This window comes from Drosophila innubila (assembly GCF_004354385.1).
Source record: "Drosophila innubila isolate TH190305 chromosome 3R unlocalized genomic scaffold, UK_Dinn_1.0 2_E_3R, whole genome shotgun sequence".
NCBI classification, from domain to species: Eukaryota; Metazoa; Arthropoda; class Insecta; order Diptera; family Drosophilidae; genus Drosophila; species Drosophila innubila.
In genome coordinates, this window is record NW_022995380.1 from 7155837 (window position 1) to 7170115 (window position 14279).

Consider the following 14279-nt stretch of genomic DNA (forward strand, 5'->3'; position numbering starts at 1 on the left):
CTGACTTTTGACTGATTGACTGGCTGATATTAAAGCTTTAGTGAGTTATGAACTGAGTTTGGTCTAATCAGGCTAGCTCTATAACAGCTATGGGTTTGTTAATGAGGATCCCTTAGTGGCATTTTAATGTTTGACGAACTAAACTGACTGATCAGCTTTCTGAATTATGGGGTAAAATAATCTAGGCTATATTACCCGACATTGCCCTAGTCGGAAATCAAATTCAATCAACATCAGATATTTTTTTGAGAGTAAAGGAATACACACCGAAGTCTGTGTCCAACTGTCCTGCTCGGCCATGGCATCCAGATCGAGCTGTTGCACGCACTGCAGCAACTGTTGCAGGCAACGTTTGTCCTTATCCTCCAATTGCTGTGTACTCTTTCTTAGCAGGTTTTCCAATCGCTGACAATGATCCTCACAGGTGCCATCCATCTAGTAAAAATATTGTTGATTAGTACAGTAAAAAAAAGTAAATAGAGTCAGCTTCTTTCCCATGAAATTTTAGATATTACACGTACTTTCAAATGCAACAACTGCAACACAAACCACACCTTTAAGTTTAAGGTAAATATAAACTATAACAACAGGTGTTTAAGTTTTAATTAAAAGCTGGTTGTTTATAGATTTGTGAAGCTAGATGTTTATAATAGGGTTAAATTTCGTAAATACGCGTAAAGTTTCTGGTTATAAGAATATAGGAATTATTTAACGAATAGTTCAATTAATTTGTAGAAGAACCAAAACATTGTTTACATAAAATATGAGCTGTTATATTAATTACAGCAGTACTAGTAGTATACTATTATTTAAAGGCAGCCTATAATCTTTTTACCATATTTACATTATGATTTAGGTAAATTATACTAGTATATGAATTGAAGAATAACTTTAACATAAACAATGAAAAAAATCAAAATAATTGTATAATTTAAATAAGATATTAGAGCATCTTCCTATAAATTTCAAGCTGCCAGATGCTCCAAAAGTTAAAAACATTGAGCTCTTTCTCAAAGGAGGTAACCTGCAACTATGTTTGCGTATTAATTTGCGTGAATTACAGTTAATTGTGGCATTAATATATATTGTGCTTAAACTAACACTAAATACCAACTAACACATTGATTAGCATTTGCTTAATGCACCGCTGAATAACGATGCTTCTTTGGTTATTTTCACTTTACTTCACTACAGTTAGCTCCTCTTGTGTGTGTAAATTGTATCTGTCTATGTTATAATTACTTTTGGCTATTGCAATTAGATTTTCAAGCTGAACGACTTTAGCAGCGGTTCGGCTCTGAAAATTAAGCGTAACAAAACAACAATAAAAAAAAATATAAAAATAAAAAATAAAGAAAAACAAATTTAGTGAAAAAGGTGTGTGTGTGTTTGTGTGGGGGTAAACAAAGAGGTATGAGTAATAATCTTGTATCAATATGGAGCTATAACAAGACTGGGCACATGGCTGAGGCAGCTGTGACCCTTATAAGTATTTGTAGCACTAACAATACGAAAGCGATACAAATTTGGCTAAGACATCTATTGGACAAATTCGTAAAAGCTTCAAAGATGTGGGTTTTAATTTTCTATATATAAATCAATCAGTGAATTTGTTTCAACTTGTTGAACACTTTACAACAATTACAATTTGCACTTATATAAAATGTAATGACAATTGTTATAATTACGAGTATGCTAACGATTGTTATGATAATAAAGATTACTATTAAATATTGTTGCTCCAGTTAAATAAATGCAGTTATTAATTGAAATTACATTTGCCGTTAAACAAAAACAATTTCCGCACTGTCTAAGATGCCAAACAAAACTAAACCAAACCATTGTTAGGCATGAATCAAGCAGCTGAGGCAGCTCCACACAAATACACACTCACACACTCATACACTCAGATACAACACTCACACAAGACACTCAATTCATTCATTAGCTGGTGAGTTACTTTTTGAGTTTATTTTTAAACTGGTTTCTCTCTCTCTCTCTCTCGTTCTCTCTGTCGTAGTGTATTCACCTTATCATCCTCTAACTCGAGTATTCGAAACTCGAGCAGTTCATTTTGTTCCCTCAGCTCATTTGCTTCGTCGTTAAGTTGCAGTTGCTGTTCCTCCATGTCCTTGATGCGTTGCAGCAACTCATTGATATGTTTGTTGTTATTTCTGGCCGATAAGGCGACCTTTTCGGCATTCAATAATTCCTGTTTCATCAGCTGCAGCTCCGTTTGCAGTCGCTCGTTTTCCTTGTGATAGATTTCCACTTCCTTTTGCAACTTGTCCAGATCCTGCAGCTGTAACAAGTGTAAAGGAAGACACATATATTAAATGTCATACAACAGCTGCCACAACTTACTGCTTGCCACATGACGCCGCTGTCGGCGCCGCATGAAGGCGGCTGCGGACTTATCGATGGCGGTGCAGAAGACAACGCTGAGTCCGTATCCGAGTTGTTATCCTGCGTAGGAAATGCAAAAAAAAATATTATAAAATATCAGTATATTAAATATATATATTTTATTATATACAGATCTTTAAGGTAAGGGAAATTACTTTATTTTTTTGGTGTTTAGATAATTTGTTCTCTAAGATATCTTTTTTTTTTTTTTTGATAAAATAATAAGTTAATTTATTGGGTGAACAATGTAAATAACGTGTTAGAATATAACTCCATCAAGCACAAGGCGAAGCCTGCAACACTCTAAGATGTCTATTGTAATAAACTAGAAGTAAAGTATACATATAGAAGGATCAATTGAAGTATTCGCAATAGAATTTTTATCTAAAACATAGCATATTAAATTAATAATATTAATACTCTACATTTTTATGTTCTCATTTTAGGACAATTCTAATTAAAGCGGGTACTAATTTCTGTGATTTATATAATCTTAATTTGTATCTTTACCTTTGATCTGAATTCGCACGTTGTTGGCTTTGTTGTTGTTGCGGAGCTGTTACTGAGCAGAGTTTCCATCCATGTTGTTGTTGTTGCTTCTGTTCTATCTTCCGTCATGATTTCTTCTTGATTCTTCTCCTCGAGTTGTAGTTCATTTTGTTGCTGTTGCTGTTGCTGTTGTTGCTGTTTTGCTTTTGTTGTACGCATTTCAAGCGTTGATTTATGCACATTCTTCGTATTGTTGATTAGCTCAATATTCTTGAGTTGGGTTATCTACGGAGCGGGAGAAGAATAAGAGAAATATTTAACAAAAGAAATTATTGTGGCCTTAACTTGTTGCTAGTTAACGAAAAGAGCGTGCAACAAGTGCTTCAAACAGACGTACCGCTGTCAGCAAAAACAGTTATGACTTGATTTCTTGCCCCAAAATGCCACAAAATATGAGGAAAAAAATTGCCAATTCATTGCTTTGGACAATCGACAGACAGGGATAGGGTTATTGACCCAACGATGCCCAAAAGCGTAAATTCTATAACGAAATATTGAACCCATTGTTATGATCATCATTGTTCTGAACCAATAAAAGTGGCAACTGACAACTATAAGATAGTAGGTTAAAGTCTTTCCAAATCAAAACGGAACCAATTTCCATCTATAAAGCTTTTATCTTGATCTTTTATATTGATAATGTAAAAGGTAAAGGTCTACGGAACTTGAAAATAATCTTTGTTTATTACTTGAGTTGAGTTTTCTAGCTCGAATTCCATTTAATAAGAATTTTTAAATGTAAAATTCCAATTTATAGCAAAGCTTTTACATTAAATGCTCAACCTTTTTGACAGACTTGCAGTTGATTTTGTTCCACTGTACCAGCTTTAAAGTTGTTTGTTGTATGACTGTATGTATGTTTATCGTGATTCCTTCAAATCACAAGCTACACGCAAGTTTGGATAGATATAGTCAAACATTTGGTTACATTCACGCTATCCACCATTCGCTTTGTAGCATGTCACGAATTTCACGGTCACGTTTCCCCAAAATCCCAGTCCCCCCTTTCCCCTGTCATACATTTGTGTATCCCATACAATTGGCTATCGGGCCTAATTGACCCCGCTGAGTAATCAAAACTCAAATCACTTTCCAATCAAGCACGCCCATTTTCATAAGCTAAGTATATGTATTTATATTTCTCTCTCACTTTCATGTCAATTTTGTATATCTATTTATGTTTATATAACACCCAATAATGGTCATGTTATACGCATAGTATTGGGGGGAATTATGCTAATTTGCAAGACTCAACATATAATGGAAATTGGTAACAGTGAAATCATTAATCAATTGTGAAATTGGGTGGGGTACACCCAAAGCCGAGTCCAGTGCAATGACCAATCGACTTCGTTTCATATCGTTTCACAATGGTCTGAAAGCTATGAATACTTAAGCAGGCCCAGGGTGGCCCAAGTGCCCAATCCCCAATCCGCAATCCCCATTACCAGACCTCAAATGGAGTTGGCGTCGTGGCTGAATGCCTTCACGTCGCAATCGGTGATTTGGACGCGACTTGGACTCGACTTGGACTCGACTTGAATTGACTTGCGATGATCGCGCGTCAGGTAACCGTTATGGTAATTTCTTCAATCAATTCACCAAAAAGAACATTTTGCGTAACGGCGTAAAGTTAACGAACCCCATTCGGATCAACGTGCCTCGCAAATTAACCAAGTGCCGTCAACAGACTTACAGACGGACAGACAGACAGACAGACGGACATACGTATGCATACGGTTACATCTTTGAATTTGATGACTTTATCTCACTCAGGTGATTTACCAAACAGCTTCCCTGACGATGCTATCATGCAGATTGAAGATTGCGTTAAATGCTTCAATGCACAGTGGGTTCAATTAAACTATAGATCTGTGTTTTGCTGTTATCAATATTATAATACAAGTACATATATTTAATTTAATTATTTCTTTAATTTGAGAATTTTTTTAAAGGGATTTTCATAGTATTTATTTTAATTATTTATTTTATGCACCTTGCTATTTGGTTAAATTAAACCATAGATCTGTGTTTTGTTGTTATTAATATCATAGTACAAATACATATACTTAATTTAATTATTACTTTAATTAGAGAATTTTTTAAAGGGATTTTCATAGTATTTTTTTAATTATTTGTTTTATGCACCTTGCTTTTGGGTTAAATTAAACTATAGATCTGTGTTTTGTTGTTATCAATACCATAATACAAGTACATATACTTCATTTAATTTTAACTTTAATTTGAGAATTTTTTTTAAAAGATGTTCATAGTATTTGTTTTTAATTATTTATTTTTTGCAACTAGCTATTGAGATAAATTAAAGGACTAAGGGAACTTCTTTAAACTAATTTTAATGACGTTATTACCAATTTATTACTATCGACTGCTATCGACTTAAAATAATTATTCTTATTTGCTTTAGAATTTCTTTATCTTTATATTTTGTAGAAAGATTTTTGAATGTTCTCAATTGCTTATAGATATATTATACTTTAAAAGTTTTATTGTTGTATACAATTATAATCTAGCTGAAGATTGATGGCAGTCACATGTGCTGTTCTAATTAAAGATTACACCGTATAGTTCCTTATTTCTTTAATCAAGATGATGCTATAAATATGCTAATTATGACATTTGCATTAGACTCTTGCCACTTCCAGCTAACGAATGATGTGTTGTGTTGCACTGTGCGTTGCAACGCTGCCAGCTTGATTTCAGATGATTGTGTGTAAATCTGTCGACAAGTTGCAACTGGCAACTTGCTGTGCTACTTACATATATAGATGAGAGGAGTCTCTGTCTCGCATCTATCGGTGTATAAATATTTACAAGTGTTTGGTCTTGTCTCAAGTCGAGTCGAGTCGAGTTGAGTTAAATTTGTTTGCACAGTGATTGTTGTTTGTGTGAAATGAAATGATTTTCCTTTCGGCCACAGAGTTTCAGACAGGTTTCACTCGATCGAAACCGTTGCTGTTTTAGGCTCTGTGGCAACTACAAATACAAACACAACTGCAACTGCAACGTTAACGTTCCGGGTTCGATTCCCTCCCGTTGCACGATTACGTGTCAAGAGTTGCAGCCAGCGATGGATGCTTTATGGCCAAATATACAAATATACAAGTGGATATATTTCTTTTATTTATATATATATTTGTACATATATTTGCATTTGGCATTGTAATACAGGTTTGGATGCCAGATCACAGACAACAGACATGTCTCGGTCTGCTCTTGTGCATTGCTTTGATTTGATCTTGCGAAAGCGAAAGTTTTTTTATTTATTTACTCGTATGCGCTAATGAATTATATTGTTTATCAGTTGGTGAGCCCAGCCCAATCGCCAGACTGCCAGTCAGCCAAGCAGACGTAGCATAGCCTAAAACAAGCTAATTGAACTAATGAATTGAGAGGGTATACTGTTGACATGATGCTCATTAATTCTCCTCTTGAAACCACACTATCTCCCGGCTGTCTGTTGGGTCTCCGTTTCTCTGTCTGCCTTTCCTTTCCTTTCCCAAATCGAGCCAAGCAAGTATAGTCGTTGTTGAACAACATGATACCCTGTAAGAAAAACGCTACATGTCGCCAATACTTTTGTTTTGCTCTGTTTGGAATTATGTGAACTTTTTTTTAAATAATTTCCTACTTCTGCTTGTTACATTTGTAAACACAAAAATAATATTTCCCGCAGCATATTTATCCAGTACAGGGTATTGAAGAAACCACAGAGTTAATTTCCCACTCTCTCTCTCCCTCTCGCAGTCTTTCTGTCTCATCATAATGTCGTTAATCACATAATCATAAGTGAACCTGGGCTTAAAAAAATAAACAAAAGCAGAAGCTCGTTTAACCCTGCAGATCAGTTGCCCAATTTGTTAAGTTTTCATAGTAAAACTCTTTATTACTTTGACAAATAGAAAATAATTGATATATGTATATATTAAATTAAGTTGTTTGACTTCCATAAAGTGACCAAAGAGGATCCGAGAGTTCATTGTTCATTGAACAATGTCAACATTGAAATGTCTATGACTAGGCATGATTTGGCAGTAAGAGTCAACGTGAATTAGGCAAACATGGAAGGCGTGTGACTTAAATATTAAAGGGGCTTTATATCAAAACATATTAAAGTGACCATGGAGGACTAATTTGAATAAAACTAAACTGATAGTTAATATGTACATGGAACAGATAAAAAATAAAAAGGAAATAGAAATAAGTATGTTAAAATAAAGTGACCTTGTATGTCGTACTAGAGCAAGTAATAGTAAGAAATGAAAAAAGTTTAGAATATTATACTAAATTAGTTAAGCATGATGTAGTGAAATATATAAAATGAGTATATGTAATTTGACACATCTTTGTGAAAGATATAAAATACATTTCGTATAGTCAGCTATTGTATGTCTAATGAATGGAATGAGTAATAGTCAATAACAATAGGTTCGTAATCATAAGTTAGGATTGTTCTTGGAATCAGTGAGAATGAGATATTTTACCTTAACATCTCTACGCTCGTAGTAGTAATCCATGATTAAATCCTCTGATTTAGATAACTGTTAACTATAACATTATTCATTCAGTCTTTTTTTATGACAATTTACGTTTTACAACTGTTTTCACCCGTGATATTAATTTCACTACAATAAAACATTAAAATTTATGATCAACAGTTTCGCCAAAAAAAAAAAAAATAAATGATGATAGAAAAAAACGATAAAAAAGCGATTCCCAGCGATTTGCATATGGTTCACATTTCACACACCCCGTTTATTTATTTTTTTCTACTATGTTGTGGTTAGTTTGCATATTGGAAACGCGGACCATCTTGGTTTTTTTTTTAGCAACATGATCATCATCATCGGTATTATTATGATCATTAGCAACAGCATCATTTTGGGGGGCTTCGCTTTTACTGTCGTTTGACGATGACGATGACGATGAAGTTGAAGTTGATGCTGAAGATGGTTAAAATTTTGCAGCTAACACACAGGTGTGTGTGTGTGTGTGTGTATATATCGTATTTAAAATAGCGTTAACATTTAAAAACGCTTTTCACTGACCCCAATTGGTGGTGCACACACTCCCCACACACACGCATGCACACTCGCACACACATTTATTTATTGATGGTATTGCTTGTTGTGTTTGTTGTTAGATGACATGGTTTCGCAGGTGTTGTTGTTGTTGTAATTGTTGTTGTTTTTGTTTATACTTCAGCATGCAAATGATTGATCTTCCTTGAGTCTGGATTGATTACTAAAGCAGAACTGTGTGAAACTGCTAAAATTTCAAAATTGCAAAGCTTGTCATGCATGCACAATTTAGATTACTTTGAATATCGATAGAAGGAAAAATAAAAAAAATAAACAATTTCGAGCGAGCGCGATTAATGAACTGTAAAATTGAATTCAATCAGTGGAACGAAACGGAACGATCCATAGACAATTAATTTTGAATCTTTTTGTTTCAATTTAATTTTAGTTTATTTAATTTATTTTTCGCCTGCTTTGCTAATCGGTGCTGCAAATTTTGTGAAATTATGACTACACACACACCCTCTCGGGGGGGGGAAGAAGGGGGACATTTCGCCTGCCCGTTTTTTACCCCTATGCTATGGTGCGTTAAACTTAACAGTTTTGCAAAACAATAGGAAAAGTGAAAGACAAACTGTAAATATGTATGAATATGGTATGTTTTTGTAGCCCGATTCAAAAGGTAGCAACAACAGCAACAACAACAACTCGAGCGATTGTTGTATGTATCCATTGATATGCATTATACAAAGGTATTTTTTCGTTTATTTTTTTTTTCTTTTGTCGATTTCGGAGCACACAAACACAATGCACTTGTATAGTTTTGGGTGTTGGATGTTTGGTTTACTTTTTCATTTGCGGCACTTTGAAAGGCTAACAACAAATTTCACCTAATTATGCCACAATGCACAGAATACACACACAACACACAACACACACGTTGAACCCATTTGCCATACGACATTTGATTTCATTTTATTTCATTATTCATTATTTTTAGCTTCCCCACAAACTCCAGCAAACGAAAACAGAAATAAAACTCAGTACACTTGACACTTGGCTGCTGCGCGGCAGGCGACAAAAACAACGACGACAGCGACTGAGACAGAGACTGAGACAGAGACGCACTCAAAACGGGCCATGCGCACCTGCGATGCCTGCGAACTGAAACTGAACTGAACTAAACTGAACTGACGCCGACGCCGCTTGCTATCGGCTTTGGGCTGTGAGCTGAGACTTCGGCTGCGACGCGACAGCGGCGACTGCGCTCTTCACTCTCCTTTCAGGTAAGAGAAAGTGAGTGTGAGTGAGTGCGATGTTGCTGTTAGTGCTGCTAGCAGTGTTGCCATTTTAGCTAACTTATTGTTAGAGTTAGCTATTTAATAATTGCTAAAGCTTATAAAAAAAATAAATAAAATACCACAATTACGTCTGGGGCTATGCTAAAAATTGTTTTGATTAATTCTTCAGATTGCCCGATTCAGATTTAAAAAATTACTTAAGAAAATCCAAAAACAACAAGATTTTACTGTCGGAAAAATTGAACTGGACAATAATATGGACATTGGCCAAAATAATTTTAAAAAAATATGTTTGTTGGTGGCAATTTGTATATTAATTACTTATTTAAAATGAATTTTCTATTTATAAGGCCTGTCTCCAGCAGGCCCGGAAATACAAATTCCTGTCAAACTTCATAAAAAAATCGAAAAAAATTCCTACAGTTTTTTTTATATGAAGTTTGACAGGAATTTTAATTTCCGGGCCTGCTGGAGTCAGACCTATAAGCTTATTATTAAAATATTATCAATTGTTAAATCTCTTTTATATATTACTTTTTAGCTTATTACTTGTCAAATTATTATTATTATTAAAATTATTATTATTATATTTTTATTACTTCCTAGCTATTTCAGCTCTTTATTTATCGAATTATGATTTTTCTTTTTAGCCATTTCTAGCTTTCAGTTTATCAACTTAGCCATTTTAGCCTTATCAATTCTGACAACACCGGTTAGTGGTGGTATATGTCAGCATGCGTATTTGCCCCTGTGTTTGTGGTGATTTGTATTTATACGCAAAACCGGCTTTTTGCGCTCTCTCTCTCTCTCTCTCTCTATTTTTTCGTTCTCTGTTTGCCGTTCGATCAAGTTGCAACACTTGCACTGCAGTTTGGTTGCAGCGTGTTTGCTTTTTTTTTTTTTGATTTTGTATCGGCTTCTTGCGTTTATGCCTCGTTGTCTCACGTTTCAGCCTCGCAGCAGGTTTTTATCGCGAGACGGCGATTGTTGTCTTTGCCGTTCTCATAACTAACGCAAAATTATATCATAGATCATGCCAATAGTGCATAACAAACGCAGGTTGGTAACTGTCGACAGCAGAAAGTTGAGATACAATAGCTGATACAAATACGACTACAGTTCCACCATCAGCATCAGCTTCAGCTGTAGATACATATCTCAAAGTATCTTAAGATACATCTTTATGAGCGCTTAACATTTAACCTGTCTGCTTTTCGAATTGCTTTGTACGCTTGGGACAAGTTCAAGTGTCTGGGCTATAACAACAACAAAAGGCCAAAATGACACGAGCTTAAAATGTCAAATACAAATTATGTTCGTACATTAAGGTTTACGAGCTTTAATTATAGTTTTACTAATTTAGGCCTATGAATTAAGGTTGCCTAAGGACATAACTTATAGAATCAAGCTTTAGGTAGAGCATTAATTTATTAACAATTAAATTCATAAGCCCGTTCATAAAAAGCTTTAATGTACTTTTAAAACCGATTTAACACTTTAAATGAAAACTTCGTTTTTTACGCTTGCTTAAATTACCCCAATACTTAATTGTAGTAAATATACATAAGTTTTTCTTTCTTAACGATTAATCAATTAAGTGCTCGCTTTAAGCTAGTCTCTTTGGAGCATAAGCAGACAGGGCCAAAGGAGTAGAGGACAGATGTATTACTCGTACAGTGAATCCTTTTTACAACTCACCTCAGCTGTAACTTGAGCCTGATGTAAGGGATTTGGTAGTATATCTGTTTCGTTTATAGCTTTTGTGGCTATTGTTATTGTTGGTATTGTTGTTGTTTGTAATTTCGTAGTTGGCTTCTTTAGCTTTTGGCTTGATTCGTTCGTTTTGGGTTTCGTTTTGGCTTCAGTTAACTTCTTGCCATTTTGCAATGTCTGCAAATCCTTCTTCAGTTGTCCTATATTACGTTCTTTGGTTTTAATTTCCTCTAGCTGCAAAAAGGAACAAATTCAAAAGTCAAAAATGAATGAAAAGACTAACATCAAAGCCCAGTCAAGTCTACGAAAGATATTCGTACTTGTCTGAGGTATGTATATAAGTATTAACGATAAAACGAAAAAAAAAAAGTTGCCTATCCGCTTTAAACGACACCAGTTATGTTCCTCAACAAAACTGTGCGTAACTTACCAAACGTGTTATTTCAATTTTGGCTGACTTTTGTATCTGAGTCAATCGGTTATCATATGCAGTTTTCAATTGGCGCATATCAGCTGCCTTGCGTCTATCAGCCTGGCCAATGATCTGCAATAAATCATCACGAATATTTTACAGGTTTCTTGAATGGAGGGAACCACCTAATAACATTCATCATCATTATCATCTCGATGATAATGATATTAACAAAAGTGGCGAAGGCAATAGAAAAAAGCAAGCATTTTCCATGCTGTTAGTTGCACTTTAGCTGTCATTTCCATTAGCCAAACGAGAGACACATAACAAAACAATCAAGTAACAATATTTGCTGGCTGTCAGTTTATGGCCAACATTAATGGAATTACCATTCGCCTGTCACTTGGCTTGGCTATAAAACAAAACACTATGCGCTCATGTTTCGCAATAGTTGCAAGTCCTTCAACACAATGAAAGCTGCTCCTTTTAACTCGCTGACAGTGCTCCTGCTCCTTTCGCTCCTGCGGACATCATTACCGACTGCCAGACACAGTCAAGTTCCCATTCCACGAGAGAACAGCCGCGATTCCAATCTTATCGTTGAGGTTAGCAAAATCTTGTGTCGTGCCCAGCTGAAAGTGCTCTTCGTTTACTTTGAGAATCAGCAAACACATGATCACTCAGGCGAGATTCTGCGTGTGATTACCAAATGCGATATATCCTATATATCAATCAGGTAAGTTAATTAATCGCTGTGTAAATCCGGCATAATCAACAAGGGTTTCTATAAGCCTCTATTAGTACATACAGATCCTCTATAAATGCTCTTAATTTATATTTATTCTCTATTAATCTGTAGCTAGTTAAACAATATTTTCCGACTATCCCTCTCTTTCATCAACGTTGCTTTAGATATTTTCTCTAATCCTTTATATTCAAAGATTTCCAGAAAATTAAGAAGCTGCTCATGTCGCTATACTTTAGTCTATTTCTCCTTTGTGATTGTTAAAATCAGCAAAATTACTCTCTATGACGTTTTCAGTTGGTTTTTCTCTTCATTCTACTGTAATTCTTCTTAACTCTTATGTTGTTCGTACATAGGTTTTACTGTAATTTCCAAAATTCTCTCACTTCAAAGTAATGTAAATTTCTGCTTTCTCTTATCGTTGATAGAAAAAATTTTCGTCCGTTGGACGCCGTGAAAGATGATGGCATCCTGATGTACATGGTCATGATCATCAAGGACATATCGCAACCTTTAAAGCTATCGGTGATTAATAAGAAATCTGCCGCTAAGCATTTATCACATGTCATCCTGCTCGTCCGAGATTCGAGGAAACTTTCGTTGGGATGGATGCGTGCCAGTTTCAGGCAATTTTGGACCATATGGTTACTGAACATTGTGATCATCTTTTGGCGCACAGATCGCATGCATGTATATCGTTATAATCCGTTTACGGACGACTTTCTATTGCCTGTGCCCGTTGAGCCGGGCAAGCTGCCCACGTTGGGACAGATGTTTCCTAAGACGATACCAAATATGCAACGCAAGCCTTTGCGAATGTGCCTCTTCATGGATAAAGTGCGTGCGGTTTACGGTCCGAATGGTCAGATACTGGGCACAGATGGACTACTCTCTGGTTATATAGCTGAGCGAATGAATGCCACCCGGATTATCACACGGCCGATGTCATATTCCCGGCACAATCAGACGGCGGATTTGTGTGCCATGGAGATTGCCAATGAATTCGATGATATCGCCATGAATATCAGATTTCTAGCACCGGATACATTTCAAAAGCGCGCCGAGTCCACAGTTGCCCACAATCGAGATGATCTTTGCGTGATTGTGCCCAAGGCCAAGTCGGAGCCATTATTCTGGAACATATTCCGGCCCTTTGGCAAATGGGTCTGGCTATCTATACTCATCTCCGTGCTGCTCGCTATAATCTTCTGTTATACTCTCAACCGCGAACGTGATGGGATTTGGGTGACCCTTCAGCTCATCTCCTGCATTCTGTCTCAACCCGTATGGAATACTCGCAGAAACTGTTCGCTGCGAATGTTTCTCATCTTTTGGCTGTACTTTGGATTGCTTATCTCCAACGCCTTCAAGGGTAATTTGACCAGTATGTTGGTCTACCGCAAGCCTCTGCCTGATGTCAATAATCTTAATGATCTGGCTACTTCGCCATATAAGATACTTATACGTCCAGTTCACGTCAAGCATATTAAGCGATTCTTAAACAATGACCATCAACTTGAGGGGAAGATTCAGCAGTTAATGCGCGAGGTACCGGATCAGGAGTTTTTGAATTATTTGAGAAAAAATGATCGCTCTTTTGCCTATCTGGAAAAATATCATATTGCCAAGTTCCAGGTGAATGCTCGTCAGCACATGCTCAATGGTCTGCCCTTGTTTCATCAAATGGACAGTTGTCTGGTGCCCTACCATGCGGTCTACACGGTACCCTACGGCTCTCCCTATTTGGGCTTTTTCAACCAGCTCATTCGTAGTGCCTATGAGTTTGGTTTCGAGCGTTATTGGAATCGCATTATGAACGCTGAATTCATGAAGTCCGGTACCAGAGTGCACCACAATCGTCGTAGCAACAACAGCGATGATCCGGTCGTTCTTAAACTGGAGCACTTTCATGCCGTGTTCTTTCTTTGGGCCATTGGCACTGGGCTGGCTTTCTTAGTATTCTTATGGGAGTTACTAGCACATAACTGGGTCATAACAAAGCTCAAGCGCCAGGCAAGCATGCAAACTTAAACATACATATACATAAATGAACATATGTATGCACATATATATACATATATTTACTCGCACATTTAGATTATTATGTATGTAAT

At 36.0% G+C, this 14279-nt stretch overlaps 2 protein-coding genes across 2 annotated transcripts in view; one reads left to right on the plus strand and one right to left on the minus strand.

Annotated features, from left to right (window-relative positions):
• LOC117790003 (protein Daple-like) overlaps nt 1-14279 on the minus strand; it is a 28336-nt gene that overhangs the window by 11136 nt on the left and 2921 nt on the right. Inside the window, exons 5-10 of the mRNA XM_034629234.1 lie at nt 11439-11552; nt 10994-11242; nt 2917-3180; nt 2365-2466; nt 2030-2302; nt 268-435 (exon numbers count right to left, since the gene is read on the minus strand). Coding sequence (XP_034485125.1) covers nt 268-435; nt 2030-2302; nt 2365-2466; nt 2917-3180; nt 10994-11242; nt 11439-11552 — 1170 coding nt within the window. The remainder of the gene's footprint in view (nt 1-267; nt 436-2029; nt 2303-2364; nt 2467-2916; nt 3181-10993; nt 11243-11438; nt 11553-14279) is intronic.
• LOC117790006 lies at nt 12606-14250 on the plus strand. The gene has a single exon (XM_034629238.1). It carries the CDS (start codon nt 12640-12642, stop codon nt 14194-14196), a length of 1557 nt encoding a protein of 518 aa, XP_034485129.1. The 5' UTR covers nt 12606-12639; the 3' UTR covers nt 14197-14250.

What these genes read in the sequence shown, in the direction of transcription:
- LOC117790006 (XM_034629238.1), top strand. Translation starts at nt 12,640, where the DNA reads ATGTACATGGTCATGATCATCAAGGACATATCGCAACCTTTAAAGCTA.